Genomic DNA, 17136 nt, shown 5'->3' with positions numbered 1-17136 from the left:
GAAATGATCAGTCTATAATTTTAATGGTAGGTTTATTTGAACAGTGAGAGACAGAATAACAACAAAAAACTCCAGAAAAACGCATGTAAAAAATGTTATAAATTGATTTGCATTTTAATGAGGGAAATAAGTATTTGACCCCCTCTCAATCAGAAAGAATTCTGGCTCCCAGGTGTCTTTTATACAGGTAACGAGCTGAGATTAGGAGCACACTCTTAAAGGGAGTGCTCCTAATCTCAGCTTGTTACCTGTATAAAAGACACCTGTCCACAGAACCAATCAATCAATCAGATTCCAAACTCTCCACCATGGCCAAGACCAAAGAGCTCTCCAAGGATGTCAGGGACAAGATTGTAGACCTACACAAGGCTGGAATGGGCTACAAGACCATCGCCAAGCAGCTTGGTGAGAAGGTGACAACAGTTGGTGCGATTATTCGCAAATGGAAGAAACACAAAATAACTGTCAATCTCCCTCGGCCTGGGGCTCCATGCAAGATCTCACCTCGTGGAGTTGCAATGATCATGAAAACGGTGAGGAATCAGCCCAGAACTACACAGGAGGATCTTGTCAATGATCTGAAGGCAGCTGGGACCATAGTCACCAAGAAAACAATTGGTAACACACTACGCCGTGAAGGACTGAAATCCTGCAGCGCCCGCAAGGTCCCCCTACTCAAGAAAGCACATATACAGGGCCGTCTGAAGTTTGCCAATGAACATCTGAATGATTCAGAGGAGAACTGGGTGAAAGTGTTGTGGTCAGATGAGACCAAAATCGAGCTCTTTGGCATCAACTCAACTCGCCATGTTTGGAGGAGGAGGAATGCTGCCTATGACCCCAAGAACACCATCCCCACCGTCAAACATGGAGGTGGAAACATTATGCTTTGGGGGTGTTTTTCTGCTAAGGGGACAGGACAACTTCACCGCATCAAAGGGACGATGGATGGGGCCATGTACCGTCAAATCTTGGGTGAGAACCTCCTTCCCTCAGCCAGGGCATTGAAAATGGGTCGTGGATGGGTATTCCAGCATGACAATGACCCAAAACACACGGCCAAGGCAACAAAGGAGTGGCTCAAGAAGAAGCACATTAAGGTCCTGGAGTGGCCTAGCCAGTCTCCAGACCTTAATCCCATAGAACATCTGTGGAGGGAGCTGAAGGTTCGAGTTGCCAAACGTCAGCCTCAAAACCTTAATGACTTGGAGAAGATCTGCAAAGAGGAGTGGAACAAAATTCCTCCTGAGATGTGTGCAAACCTGGTGGCCAACTACAAGAAACGTCTGACCTCTGTGATTGCCAACAAGGATTTTTCCACCAAGTACTAAGTCATGTTTTGCAGAGGGGTCAAATACTTATTTCCCTCATTAAAATGCAAATCAATTTATAACATTTTTGACATGTGTTTTTCTGGATTTTTTTGTTGTTATTCTTTCTCTCACTGTTCAAATAAACCTACCATTAAAATTATAGACTGATCATGTCTTTGTCAGTGGGCAAACGTACAAAATCAGCAGGGGATCAAATACTTTTTTCCCTCACTGTATATACAGTTGAAGTCGGAAGTTTACATACACCTTAGCCAAATACATTTAAACTCAGTTTTTCACAATTCCTGACATTTAATCCTAGTAAAAGTTCCCTGTCTTAGGTCAGTTAGGATCACCACTTTAATTTAAGAATGTGAAATGTCAGAATAATAGTAGAGAGAATTATTTATTTCAGGTTTTATTTCTTTCATCACATTCCCAGTGGGGTCAAAAGTTTACATACACTCAATTAGTATTTGGTAGCATTGCCTTTAAATTGTTTAACTTGGGACAAACATTTCAGGTAGACTTCCACAAGCTTCCCACAATAAATTGGGTGAATTTTGGCCCATTCTTCCTGACAGAGCTGGTGTAACTGAGTCAGGTTTGTAGGCCTCCTTGCTCGCACACGCTTTTTCAGTTCTGCCCACAAATGTTCTATAGGATTGAGGTCAGGGCTTTGTGATGGCCACTCCAATACCTTGACTTTGTTGTCCTTAAACCATTTTACCACAACTTTGGAAGTATGCTTGGGGTCATTGTCCATTTGGAAGACCCATTTGCGACCAAGCTTTAACTTCCTGACTGATGTCTTGAGATGTTGCTTCAATATATCCACATAATTTTCCTTCCTCATGATGCCATCTATTTTGTGAAGTGCACCAGTCCCTCCTGCAGCAAAGCACCCCCACAATAGAATGTAGCCTATCTATTTCTATGATGAAACATACCAATATGTAGCTATACCCAGGGGCGTCATTTGGGTTCTTGCGTTGGAATTATATTGAATTCTGCTTATATCACGCTATACCACAATAAACATAAAAGTTTAAATAATGCTTTTGACCAAGAGATGACAGGTTCAATGGCACGAAATCTCACTGCGCTCTCTCAGCACCATGGACAGCGCTCTACACACTAAAGCAAGATTTTGATGAAAAACCAACCAGCTAGATTGTTTCAATCTTATGTTTTCAAAAGAGTTGCAGCTTCCTTGATGCTCTGTGAAACTTTCTGAGAAATGGATAATTCCATTCTCATTCAATCAATCAATGAAATTGTATTCATAAAACCCTTTTTACATCAGCAGATGTCACAACATGCTATACAGAAACCCAGCCTAAAACCCCAAACAGCAAGCAATGCAGATGTAGAAGCACGGTGGCTAGGGAAAACTCCCTAGAAAGGAAGAAACCTAGAGTGGAACCAGGTTCTGAGGGGTGGCCCCTTCTGGCTGTGCCAGGTGGAGATTATAACAGTACATGGCCATTAAGGACAGAATTTTTCTCCAAGATGTTAAAACGTTCATAGATGACCAGCAGGGTCAAATAATAATTCCAAATATTCTTGTACGATCCCCCTCAAATGTCAGTTGGATTATTTGAGCTTTCCTCCGGTGTAGCATGCTTCTTCTGTGCTGACTGAACATGATTGTCAAAGTGGAAAATGAGTTCTCGCATGTAGCTGTGGACGACCCAAAAGTCAGTCCATGTTTCAGTGCAGTAAGCACGGTCGGCATAGCGGAGAGAGGTCCACAGAATCGTTGCAGGATATCAAGTGGGGTCCATTTGTCCTCATTGGAGCCAAAGCGGGCAATTTCATTTCGCAAAAACTGGCAAGCGACACTAAACTCAGCTTCCAACAAATCTGTTTTGCTTAGATTCAGCACCTTTTTCACATCTAGAAAGTAATGTCTCTCTTGGTCAAGGGCACACAGGGCCTCCACCAGTCTAGGGTAGGATTCTAGGCTAACCTGGGCTGGCTCCTCTGTTCCAAGATCATCAGGAACAGTCAAGGGTTGAGGCGGCTGTGGAGCCAATATGGCGGCGCTTGTGGAAGGGTGGGTAGGCTCTGCACACGGTGCTAGCTGGAGCTCGGGAGCAACATCGCTGCTGGGCTTGACGACGGTGGTTTGAAGCTGCTGCAGCTCATCGCTCTCCTTCTCCTTTGTTTGGATACTTTGGCGAAGCCAATTTCTGATATCCATCGTGGCAGATTAACTGGTTCGAGCTAGCTAAATAGGCTGATAACACTAACGTTTTTTACAGCTGTGAAGCAGCCTCAACTGTAAACTTCACCCCGCTCTTTTAAATCTAAATCAAATATTACAGGAGGAGTCGTATTCACTTAGCCTACCACAGAGATGAGAAGCGTTTTTTCCCGCTTTTTATGGAAGCCCAAAGGAGTCAAACCTAGCCACCCAGTGGATTTCCATTGACCCCTGCTGCAACCTGGTCTCAGAGCATTTCGTATTATTATGTACGTAAATCCGTGACACTCCATTTAGTATGATATGGAATTTTTCGTATGAGATGGATTAATTTGAGAATGTCCATCATCCATTTTCGTATGATATGTTACGAATTACAATTTGTTTGATATGTTCCTAATTTGCAAAACGTACAATATGTTACGAATTTTCAAAATGTACAATACTTTTTTACCTTAACGCTGCAATATGTAACTTTTTGGGCGACCTGACCAAATTCACATAAAAATTTTGAGTTATAGATCTGTCATTCCCATTGAAAGCAAGTCTAAGAAGGGGTAGATCTGTTCTATGTGCACTATTTCTATACTTCTATGCTAGATGTCAGTTCAACATCTAGTTTTGATTTACATTTGGTTGAGTTGAAAAAAAAAAAGAATTCACCATGTCATTGGATTTAGGTTAAAAGTTGGGTGAAAAAAATACGAAATGCCCTTACGTTGATAACTTTTTTCAAAATCCAATCAGTTTTCCATGTCGATTCAACATCTTCACATAGATTTTTTTGGATACCAAACATTAGGAACACCTTTCTAATATTGAGTTGCAAAGCCCCAGCCTCCTTTGGCTGTTGGACCATTCTTCATACACACAGGAAAACAGTTGAGCGTGAAAAAACCAGCAGTATTGCAGTTCTTGACACAAACCGGTGCGCCTGGCACCCACTACCATACCCCGTTCAAAGGCACTTAAATATTTTGTCTTTCCCATTCACCCTCTGAATGGCACACATACACAATCCATATCTCAATTGTCTCCAAAATCCTTCTTTAACCTGTCTCCTCCCCTTCATCTACACTGATTGAAGTGGATTTAACAAGTGACATCAAAAAGGGATCATAGCTTTCACCTGGATTCACCTGGTCAGTCTATGTCATGGAAAGAGCAGGTGTTCCTAATGTTTTGTATACTCAGTGTAAGTGTTGATATTAGTTGACAGGGGTCTTTAGTTCAACTTTATTGTGTTTTGATGTATTTCTAATACCTTTTAAGACTTTTTGTGGTATATGTTTTCTAAAGACCCCTTTTCCATCTGTTTGACAAGAAATCAAAGCCTTTGCTTAGTCCAAATTTTTAGGATGGAAAATGTTTGAAAAATGTACAAATGCCTTAATTCCTCAAAAATATAGACTCTTAGCTTTAATTTGACACCCAATTTGAAAGGACCCATTCACATGTTGGTACGAATGGGTCCTTTTACATGGAGATTACCTTGGTCATTTGATTCTCATGCAGCATTTGTGGCATAAATCCCATTCAAGTCATGGGACCGATATTAGCATTTTTCACGCATCATTTTCAAAACATATATAAGTGAAGTTGTTGAGCTTCACAATCAATTTGAGATACTTTTGGATTAATTGGACATGATGCGCGAAAAATGCTAATATTGGTCCCCTGACTTAGCATGTGGAAACAGTGCCAGGGAAACTAAACCAAAGCATGTGGAAACAGTGCCAGGGAAACTAAACCAAAGCATGTGGAAACAGTGCCAGGGAAACTAAACCAAAGCATGGATTACTGTCATACCTTGTCCATAGACTGCTTTAAATAGGATTTGTGCATGCAAGTCAACTGTCTTTCTACTTTTTATTAAATGTTTTATTTGATATGAGGGGGTTGCCTTTCCATGCCTAATTGCAGATAGGCCTAATACGGGTAGGGTTTTACTGCACATTTCACTGATTTACTGTAGATGGGTTTTTTCCCCAATGACCTCATTCTCTCCCCCGGATGACTTCACTTTTGCCGTAGTCTCAGCACAGGCACCGTTGTTTCAGGAACTGCGTTGTTCTTTGGGCTGTCATTGCATAAAGCCCAGGGCAATGTTTTTTCTTTTTGCTTGCTGAATAGGAAAGAATACCATAGCCTGCATTCCAGGTGATGTGGGTAGCCTATAAAGTCAAGTTAAATATGTCCTGAAGCTTAACACAATACCAATGGCAGCCATCAGTATTGTAAAGCCTGTCTCCCTTCTTATTGAAAGGTTATCATGTAAAAGTTGCATATGGCTCAACCTCTTTTATGTGAGTCTGAGAGAGACATAGACGAGATCTCTGATTCTGTGTCACGGTTTCGGCCGAGGCTGCTCCTCCTCCTGGTTCGGGCAGGCTTCGGTGGTCGTCGTCCCCGGAGTACTAGCTGCCACCGATCTATATTTCATGTTCGTTTGGTTTTGTCTTGATGTTGTACACCTGTGTCTAGTTAGTCCTCGTTAGTGTCCTATTTAAGTCTCGTTGTGTGTGTCTGTGTTTGTGTGTGATTGCTCTTCTGTTTTGGTGTTTGAGCTATGTACTTCCCTCCAGTGTTTGGAGAGGTTTTCGCACATGTTAGTGCGCCGTTTATTTGACGCCTGTGTGCGCCGTTATTTCGCCTCCGGGCTTATTGTGCTCATTTACTCCGTGAATATTTCACTAAAGTCTTTTGGACTGAGCTTCTGCGTCCTGCGCTTGATTCCTGCACCACACCCACCTTCAGCACCCCTTGGCAGAATCACACACCAATTGAATGGAATCAGCAGGATCAACAGTCACGCCTGAGTCGCTCGAGGAGCATGTCCGCGGCCAGGATGACCAGCTACGACAACTGGGGACCGCTCTACAGGACGTCATCAACACTCTGCACCGATGGGAGGCCAGAGGGGTACCCACACCTCCACCTACCCTGCCAACCCCATCGGCCGGTCCACCAGTCCCAGGTCCGGAACCCAGGGGGATTCGGCTCTCGCTCCCGAGGGCGTATGACGGAACAGCTGCCGGGTGTCAGGGGTTCCTCCTGCAGGTGGAGCTCTACCTGGCCACTGTACACCTGGTGCCCTCGGGACACGAGAGCGTTTCCGCCCTACTCCTGTCTCACGGGCAAGGCGTTGGAATGGGCCAACGCCGAGTGGAGGAAGATGGACGCCACCACCATCTCCTACGCCGAGTTCTCCCGTCGCTTCAAGGCCGTGTTCGACCATCCACCTGAGGGCAAAGCGGCGGGGGAGCGTCTAGTCCACCTGAGACAGGGGAGGAGGAGCGCACAGGCGTTTGCGCTGGAGTTCCGGACTCTAGCGGCGGACGCAGGGTGGAATGAACGGGCCCTCATCGACCATTTTCGATGTAGCCTACGGGAGGACGTTCAACATGAGTTGGCCTGCAGGGATACCAATCTCACCTTCGACCAGTTGGTCGATATGTCCATCCGTCTGGACACCCTGCTGGCCACCCGTGGACGTCCCGAGGGGGGTCCGTCCATTCCGCCCTCCGGCACCTCCGAGCCGAGCCCTATGGAGCTCGGGGTGCCGGCGCTAGAGAAAGGAGGAGGAGGAGCCCGAGGGGGCCTGTCTCCTGCACCAAGTGCGGTCGTGGAGGGCACACTGCGGCCAGGTGCTGGGGAGGGTTCTCCGGGGGAGAAGACAACAGGCCACGCACTGGGGAGCCCTCCCAGGTGAGTAGACGCCCACTTACCCAGAGCTCTCTGTTGCGCACTTTTGTATACCTGTTTGTTTTCCACAGGTTGCACCTCATTCCCAGCATAAGGCGCTAGTAGATTCAGGGCAGCTGGGAATTTTGTTGATCGGAAGTTTTGTTTAGATTTAGGGATCCCTCTCCTACCTGTTGACAAACCTTTTCCCGTTCATGCCTTAGATAGCCGCCCCGTTGGGGTCGGGGGTTGATTAGGGAGATCACAGCACCACTTAGGATGTGTGCGCAGGGGGGTCATGAAGAGACTATACAGCTGTATCTGATCGACTCTCCTGCGTACCCAGTGGTGCTGGGTATTCCCTGGTTAAGCACCCATAACCCTGCTATTTCGTGGCAACAGAGGGCTCTCGATGGGTGGTCTGCTCAGTGCGAGGGGCGATGTCTGGGTGTTTCCGTGGGGGCGAATTCGGTGGAAAGTCCAAACCAAGTGCCCGTACTGCACATTCCGCCTGAATATGGGGATTTAGCTCTCGTGTTTAGTAAGACTAGGGCGACGCAGTTGCCTCCTCATAGACAGGGGGATTGTGCGATTGATCTCCAGGCAGGAGCAGCGCTCCCACGGAGCCATGTGTATCCTTTGTCTCAAGAGGAGAGAAAAGCTATGGAGACTTACATAGCCGAATCTTTGAGACAGGGATACATTCGGCCCTCCACTTCTCCCGCCTCCTCGAGCTTCTTTTTTGTGAAGAAAAAAGATGGAGGGTTGCGCCCGTGCATTGATTACCGTGGTCTCAATCAGATTACTGTGAAATACAGTTATCCACTCCCTCTGATTGCGACCATGACGGAGTCATTGCATGGAGCGCGGTTTTTCACAAAACTGGATCTCAGGAGCGTGTATAACTTGGTGCGCATTAGGGAGGGCGACGAATGGAAAACAGCGTTTAGTACCACGTCAGGTCATTTCGAGTATCTCGTCATGCCATATGGGTTGATGAATGCTCCATCAGTCTTCCAATCCTTCGTAGATGACATTTTCCGGGATATGCAGGGGCAAGGGGTGGTCGTGTACATTGATGACATTCTGGTGTACTCGTCTACCCGAGGCCGAGCATATAACCCTGGTGCGTCGTGTATTGAGGAGGCTGTTGGAGCACGACCTATATGTCAAGGCAGAGAAATGTCTGTTTTTCCAGGAGTCGGTCTCCTTTTTGGGTTATCGGTTGTCCGCGTCAGGGGTGAGAATGGAGGTGGATCGTGTGTCCGCTGTGCGTAATTGGCAAACCCCAACCACTGTCAAAGAGGTGCAGCAGTTCTTGGGTTTTTGCGAATTACTACCGGAGGTTTATCCGGGTTTTGGACAGGTGGCAGCTCCCATCACGTCCCTTCTGAAAGGGGGTCCGTGCGCCTGCAGTGGTCAGCTGATGCGGACAGGGCCTTTAGGAAACTGAAGGACCTGTTTACGTCGGCTCGGTGCTGGCGCATCCGGATCCCGCATTACCCTTTCAGGTTGAGGTGGACGCGTCTGAGGCTGGTATAGGGGCCGTTCTCTCTCAACGGTCCGGCACGCCACCTAAACTCCGCCCCTGTGCTTTTTACTCAAAAAAGCTCAGCCCGGCGGAGCGTAATTATGACGTCGGGACAGGGAGCTGTTAGCTGTAGTTCAGGCCCTTAAGGTGTGGAGGCATTGGCTTGAGGGGGCTCAACACCCTTTCCTCATTTTGACTGACCATCGGAACCTGGAGTACATCCGGGCAGCGAGGAGACTGAACCCTCGCCAGGCTCGATGGAGTATGTTTCTCACCAGGTTCGTATTTAAAATCACGTACATCCCTGGGTCCCAGAATGGTAAGGCAGATGCGCTGTCCCGCGGTATGACACGGAGGAGAGGTCCGTTGAGCCTACTCCCATACTACCGGAGTCTTGTCTTGTGGCACCGGTGGTGTGGGAGGTCGATGCCGAAATCGAGCGAGGCGTTGTGTACCGACCCCAGCCCTCCACAGTGTCCTGAGGGTCGGAAGTACGTTCCGCTCGAGATTCGGGATCGACTCATTTACTGGGCTCACACGTCACCCTCCTCTGGACATCCGGGTATTGGCCGGACAGTGCATTGTCTTAGCACTAAATACTGGTGGCCCACGTTAGCCAGGGATGTGAGGGTTTATGTCTCCTCCTGCTCGGTGTGCGCCCAGTGTAAGGCACCCAGACACCTGCCCAGGGGTAAGTTACAACCCCTGCCCGTTCCACAACGACCATGGTCCCACCTCTCGTGGATTTTGTGACAGACCTTCCCCTCTCTCAGGGGAATACCACCATCCTGGTCGTTGTGGACCGGTTCTCTAAGGCCTGTCGTCTTCTCCCTATGTCGGGTCTGCCTACTGCCCTACAAACCGCAGAGGCCCTATTTACCCACGTCTTCCGGCATTACGGGGTACCCGAGGATATAGTGTCTGATCGAGGCCCCCAGTTTACCTCCCGAGTTTGGAGAGCGTTCATGGAGCGTTTGGGGGTCTCGGTTAGCCTTACCTCAGGGTACCACCCGGAGAGTAACGGGCAGGTAGAACGTGTCAACCAGGATGTGGGTAGGTTTCTGAGGTCGTATTGCCAGGACCGGCCTGAGGAGTGGGCTCGATACATTCCCTGGGCCGAGATGGCCCAGAACTCTCTCCGCCACTCCTCTACCAACCTAACCCCCTTCCAATGTGTGTTAGGTTACCAGCCGGTTCTGGCACCTTGGCAGCAGAGCCAGATCGAGGCCCCTGCGGTGGATGATTGGATGAGGCGCTCGGAGGAGACGTGGAACGCTGCCCACGTCCACCTGCAGCGGGCCATCCGTCGTCACAAGGCGAGCGCCGATCTCCACCGCAGTGAGGGGCCGTGTACGCACCCGGAGATCGAGTCTGGCTCTCTACCAGAAACCTACCCCTCCGCCTGCCCTGCCGGAAGCTGGGTCGGCGGTTTGTGAGGGCCTTTTAAAGTCCTGAGAAGATTGAACGAGGTGTGTTATAGGTTACATCTACCTGTTGAATATAAGAATATTAACCCCTCGTTCCATGTGTCTCTTCTCAGGCCGGTGGTAGCTGGTCCACTCCAGGAAGGTGAGATAGGAGAGACTCCTCCGCCCCCACTGGACATCGAGGGGGCTCCGGCGTACACCGTTCGGTCCATCTTGGACTCAAGGCGCCGGATGGGGGGTCTCCAGTATCTCGTGGAGTGGGAGGGGTACGGCCCGGAGGAGCAGTGCTGGGTGCCGCGGAGGGACATCCTAGACCCATCTCTCCTGTCGGAGTTCCACCGGGACCATCCCGCGCGCCCTGCTCCGCGTCCTCCTGGTCGTCCCCGAGGCCGGGGTCGGCGCACGGCTGGAGCCGCGCGTCAAGGGGGGGGTAATGTCACGGTTTCGGCCGAGGCTGCTCCTCCTCCTGGTTCGGGCAGGCTTCGGCGGTCGTCGTCCCCGGAGTACTAGCTGCCACCGATCTATGTTTCATGTTCGTTTGGTTTTGTCTTGATGTTGTACACCTGTGTCTAGTTAGTCCTCGTTAGTGTCCTATTTAAGTCTCGTTGTGTGTGTCTGTGTTTGTGTGTGATTGCTCTTCTGTTTTGGTGTTTGAGCTACGTACTTCCCTCCAGTGTTTGGAGAGGTTTTCGCACATGTTAGTGCGCCGTTTATTTGACGCCTGTGTGCGCCGTTATTTCGCCTCCGGGCTTATTGTGCTCATTTACTCCGTGAATATTTCACTAAAGTCTTTTGGACTGAGCTTCTGCGTCCTGCGCTTGATTCCTGCACCACACCCACCTTCAGCACCCCTTGACATTCTGTCCTATTGTAATGGGGAATAGTGAGTTCTAGTGTACTTGTATTGGATATTAAAGGGGCTAATTGAGCGCTTCAGGCTATGTTTAGCCTAATATACTAAAGTGAAGTAGGTTGGTAGCTTTAAAAGAGAACCCATTTATAAAACTGTGGACACAGCTCTCGGCGGGAAGTAAATGTACATATCAAATGAAATTGTATTGGTCTCATACACATATTTAGCAGCTGTTATTGCTGGTGTAGTGAAATGCTTGGGGGGGAAATGGTTTTATACACTGGATAGGTGCAGTGACATTTGTTGTTTTACAGGGTCAGCCACAGATATTTCTCCTCGGCGATTCCAACCAGCAACCTTTTGGTTACTGGCCCATCACTCTAACCGCTTGGCTACCTGCTGCCCTGTGTCAGCTTGTGTTGTAGATCAAGTTGGACAGATCCATTTTCACTAAAGCCAAACAATGTGTTCGTTTCCCCTAGCTGTGTTTGGAATGGACTTGTTTGGGGGGCAGGCAGCACTGAAGCGGTGAGATCACTCAAGGACACTTAAACAAGAGGCCCATTGAGGAGGTTCGGAACCATTTTGGCTCTGATTTGGAGCCAGTAGCAGCGCTACACAAAATAACTGTTGGTTGTTAGTTGTGAAACCGCTGCCCGTTGAATGTCTTTTGCACTCAGTTATTACTCATTAGAACTCCCGAAGAGCAGCCATTATATATATATATATATATATATATATATATATATATATCTATATATATATATATATATATATATCTATATATATATATCTTTTGTAGTAATGACAGCAAACCATTTGTGAATGAACAATAAACCTGTAGGCTATTCAGTTGCACCCAAAGATTTTATTAGTTTAATTTCCGTGCATGTGGATGGGTGTTGATTCCGGCGAAAGGGGGAAATTATTTTCATACCATTTGCATCCGTGTCAATGGAAGTGTTTATCCAGCCAAGTGCACTACCAACAACTGAAGAGAGACAGGAGCTTCTGTGAGTGAGCAAGATCGTATCAGGACTGGAAGGTTTGGAAGGTTTGAATACGTGTTTGTCTCACAGAATGATGTGTTTTACTACGGTGTCTGACTTAAGACTTAGCGGCTCAGCCAACTGGGCTAAAAACTGGTTAAACCAACGTTGTTTCAACACAATCAATGTATTGTGATGTGGAAGCCATGTGGAAAAATACTGTACATTGGATTTGAAAAAAAATTAACTTTTTGAGGGTGGAATTTCAACCACAGGATTATGTCATGATGGTAACCAAATTTCAACATAGACAAACCTTGTACCTTTTAAATGTCAGATCTTCAACGTTATATCCACTATCTGGAGAGTTGATGTAGCTATTCATTTGGTTTCCCATCCAGGGTTTTAAGCAAGCCCCTGCTTTTATACCTCTTAATAACTAAATATATTCCGTTTTGCTATCGAACTCATTCCAAAGGGTAGGTTTAACAGAGCAAATGAAATGTAACCATACTTTAATAAGTAATATATCATCAATGATACTATTTAGGCCTATGTAACATTTGGGATGTCATCAACAGCTGTTGTTTCAATTCAACCCAGGGTTCAACTAAAAATAGACAATACATATAGGTCTAGGGTTTCAAGCTTTGGCTGATTTCAAATGTAATCTTCAACTACAATCCAGGTCATTTGGTTCTGCTATTAGATGAAGCACAGTGATAACACTTTAAGTTGTTGTATAAATACAAAATATCGGACATTGTATTCCCATTTGGACTTTGTTGTGCTTTTAAATGGTTGAAAGCGCAGTGATAACACATTTTGATGACAACTACACCAAAAATCTGACCTTGTTTTTCCATTGGAATTTGGTTGTGCTTTTAGATGGTTGAAAGCATAGTGATAACACATTGGGAATTCAACAAACTTCTGGCTGACTTTTTTGAGTGGATGAATATCTCATTGATCAATGTCTACCAAATATTACCCAAATTTCCACGTTGAAATGACGTGGCGTGCCCAGTGGGAAGTGAGGCTGGATTGTTGATAAAGTCTCTGAATTAAATGTATGTTTTGAACTATCCAGAGAGTGTTTTAATATCGTATCTAGATGATTTTTTTAACCATCATCTCAATACTCGCCTGGTCCCAGTCTTTTGATCACTGCGTGACAATGACCATAGGAGTTGGCAAGACAGCACAAACTGATCTGGGACCAGGCCATCTCTGTGCACGTCACTCTGGTCCTGGGGGAGCTAGGATGCCAGACAGCCAGTCACCAAGAGGCTGAACTTCAGAGAACATGATGCTTTGAATAAAAGTGGGAAGAGAAGAGGATGTTTTGCAGATGAAAGCAGAAGATACAGTACCTGGTCTGGGGAGTTACCAGGCATTCACCAACACGGACCTCAGATCCAGGCCGTCCTACCTGACTGACAAATTAGGCTAACGTTTTAGACAGGAAAGATGAAAGAGCGAGCAGCGTTGTGTAACTGGATCACATTCTCCCTTTGTCAGTTACACAACCCTGCTCTGATTCTCCCTTTGTCAGTTACACAACCCTGCTCTGATTCTCCCTTTGTCAGTTACACAACCCTGTTCTCTCATCGCCTCTACACTCTTAGAAAAAAAGGTGCTATCTAGAACCTAAAACAGTTCTTTGGCTGTCCCCAGAAATCTTCTTGGTTCCAGGTAGAACCCTTTTGGGTTCCATGTAAAACCCTTTCCACAGAGGGTTCTACATGAAACCCAAAAGGGTTCTACCTGGAACCAAAAAGGGTTCTCCTATGGGGACAGCCGAAGAACCCTTTTGGAACCCTATTTTCTAAGAGTGTAACCTAGCACAGCATATATTTCTCAATGGGGAATGCGTTGCTCTAAGTCGTATATATCCTGATGAAATCTGAAGGGAACAGACGGGGCAGGCACAGACATGTTGAATGAATTTGAGTTTCATGAGTTTGTATTGAGAGCCTGTGAGGGCTGTACCAACCAAGCTTGTGGTGTATTGAATATAGGCTCAATAAACAATAATACAAAATAAATAAAAGGGGGGCCCTGGGGAAAAAAGGTTGGGAAACCCTGTTCTAGATGATATACCAACTGGTTCCTGTATCCTAGTGATCACACCTCCCCAGTCACACGTCAACCTGCATCACCATCAGCATGCCCGTGGAAGCCTTGATCGATACGGCCATGCTTAGACACAGCTGTATTGTACTGGCCTGGTTGCGCGTCCATCATTGTTTCTGAAAAGGCCAATGTGAAAATAACTCAGCTGCTAGCACAGTACGGTTTGAGAGGGCACGATGAGTAGAAAAGGGTATGGTCGTGTACTGAGTGATGAACTGAAGTGTTCATCACTTAGTTGTCTCGGTGTGTGACGGGGTGTTGTGTTCTGTTCTGTCCCCTCAGGCTGATGATGATGATGATGATGGACCAGCAGGACCAGAGTGAGGAAATCAGTGTCCTGAGCCCGCTGGAGTTGCTGGCCGAGGCCGCCAAGGAGGACAATGGGCACTGCCAACCGCAGTTCAGGTCAGTCTTCTCCTTTTCCTTTGGCACAGATCTAGGATCAGCCAACCCCCTACCTCCTCAATGCTCATTTTTAAAGGGATAGTTTGAGATTTTGTCAATTAAGCCCCTTTTTCTACTGAACCAGAGTCAGATGAACTCATGGATACCAGAGTCAGATGAACTCATGGATACCAGAGTCAGATGAACTCATGGATACCAGAAATTAGTGTTATTGTTATTTTAGCGTGCGTTCGGGCAAATCGAAGATGCCTCCGACATTAGTGTGAAGGTCGTCACCCTCCCCGCAGACTCCAGAGTGGTAAACAGATGGATGGTGTCTCCCCATGCTGTCATGAGGGACCGTTAACAAGCCGTCTCTGATTAGAAGCTGAAGAAGCATTCTTGATGAGTCATCTCCCATATTGCTAAATGTTCAGTGACGGTCAGCATATGCAGACACTGTAAGTTATGGTGAATGTGTCTAGTCTGGTCACAGTGCACTCCTAGTGAGCAAAAGTGGTTTCAATGGTGGTCCTCTGTAGCTCAATTGGTAGAGCATGGTGCTTGTAACGCCAGGGTAGTGGGTTCGATCCCCGGGACCACCCATACGTAAAAATGTATGCGCACATGACTGTAAGTCGCTTTGGATAAAAGCGTCTGCTAAATGGCATATTATTATTATATTATTATTATAATGACGTCATGATCAGGTTGTGTACTGGTAGTATAAGGACGCTTTGCTAAAGTCTTTTTAGCAACTATAAAATAACATCATTACGATGTCATTTACAAGCATTTCGCTACACCCGCAATAACATCTGCTAAATATGTGTATGTGACCAATAACATTTTATTTTATTTGATGTGCCATTGCCCACTGCCGTCGTTGCTTGCTGGGCTGACTAAGGACAGGGAGGCAAATTCGCAACCAGCATTAGGATGTACAGTGATATCTCCACCTCTTTCTGCCCACATTCAACAACCCTGTCTCCTTTTCTTAAGTTGCCTACAAGTCCCCACCTGAATTCTGCTCCATCCTGCCGTGTCCTCTGCATACAGAAGGAGTTAGTAGCTTAGGATGCAACAAAGAGCTGCCAAACGCTGGCAGCTCGCCCAAACAAAGACAGTTAAAGGGTCTCTGTGGTCAGTTTCATTTTCCCTTCCTGTTTATTTGCGTTGGCATCGAGTAGAATAGAATCACACCTTGTGATTCAACATTGATGACTAGGTGGGAAGGCTGTCTCGAGGTCTGGGACCCAACCCTTTTCCCGTAATTATAGTGTCATTTTCCTTGACTCGGGATGAAGATTAGCTAGCTTCCACATGCTAACGTGGCAGCCAATAACCCATATGACCCCATTTCTATAATCATGTATTTTCTATATTCTACCCAACTGTCATCTTATGACCCATTTACACCCTAGTCTTTTGATACAGTATTGTTGAACTTGTCTATGGGTGTCATGAATATAAAGTGCACAGAACAGACTTATGCCCTGACATAGACCATAGCTACCCTAGTCTGTCAGACCTGGGCTAACCTCTCACTATCAGACCTGGGCTAACCTCTCACTGTCAGACCTGGGCTAACCTCTCACTGTCAGACCTGGGCTAACCTCTCACTGTCAGACCTGGGCTAACCTCTCACCTCTCACTGTCAGACCTGGGCTAACCTCTCACTATCAGACCTGGGCTAACCTCTCACTATCAGACCTGGGCTAACCTCTCACTGTCAGACCTGGGCTAACCTCTCACTATCAGACCTGGGCTAACCTCTCACTGTCAGACCTGGGCTAACCTCTCACTATCAGACCTGGGCTAACCTCTCACTGTCAGACCTGGGCTAACCTCTCACTGTCAGACCTGGGCTAACCTCTCACTGTCAGACCTGGGCTAACCTCTCACTATCAGACCTGGGCTAACCTCTCACTATCAGACCTGGGCTAACCTCTCACTGTCAGACCTGGGCTAACCTCTCACTATCAGACCTGGGCTAACCTCTCACCTCTCACTGTCAGACCTGGGCTAACCTCTCACTGTCAGACCTGGGCTAACCTCTCACTATCAGACCTGGGCTAACCTCTCACCTCTCACTATCAGACCTGGGCTAACCTCTCACTATCAGACCTGGGCTAACCTCTCACTATCAGACCTGGGCTAACCTCTCACTGTCAGACCTGGGCTAACCTCTCACTATCAGACCTGGGCTAACCTCTCACTATCAGACCTGGGCTAACCTCTCACTGTCAGACCTGGGCTAACCTCTCACTGTCAGACCTGGGCTAACCTCTCACCTCTCACTGTCAGACCTGGGCTAACCTCTCACTATCAGACCTGGGCTAACCTCTCACTATCAGACCTGGGCTAACCTCTCACCTCTCACTGTCAGACCTGGGCTAACCTCTCACTGTCAGACCTGGGCTAACCTCTCACTATCAGACCTGGGCTAACCTCTCACTGTCAGACCTGGGCTAACCTCTCACTGTCAGACCTGGGCTAACCTCTCACTGTCAGACCTGGGCTAACCTCTCACTATCAGACCTGGGCTAACCTCTCACTGTCAGACCTGGGCTAACCTCTCACTGTCAGACCTGGGCTAACCTCTCACTA

At 47.1% G+C, this 17136-nt stretch overlaps 1 protein-coding gene across 3 annotated transcripts in view; it reads left to right on the top strand.

Moving 5' to 3' along the window:
• Nucleotides 1-17136, top strand: part of LOC121540802 (GRAM domain-containing protein 2A-like) — a 111151-nt gene that overhangs the window by 25231 nt on the left and 68784 nt on the right. For all 3 annotated transcript variants that reach the window (XM_041849907.2, XM_041849908.2, XM_041849909.2), the window contains exon 2: nt 14425-14547. In XM_041849907.2, the coding sequence (XP_041705841.1) occupies nt 14425-14547 (123 nt within the window). The remainder of the gene's footprint in view (nt 1-14424; nt 14548-17136) is intronic.

This window comes from Coregonus clupeaformis, chromosome 26, assembly GCF_020615455.1.
Source record: "Coregonus clupeaformis isolate EN_2021a chromosome 26, ASM2061545v1, whole genome shotgun sequence".
NCBI classification, from domain to species: domain Eukaryota; kingdom Metazoa; phylum Chordata; class Actinopteri; order Salmoniformes; family Salmonidae; genus Coregonus; species Coregonus clupeaformis.
The sequence above is the reverse complement of the archived record's forward strand: the minus strand, read 5'-3'. Positions and strand labels throughout refer to the sequence as shown.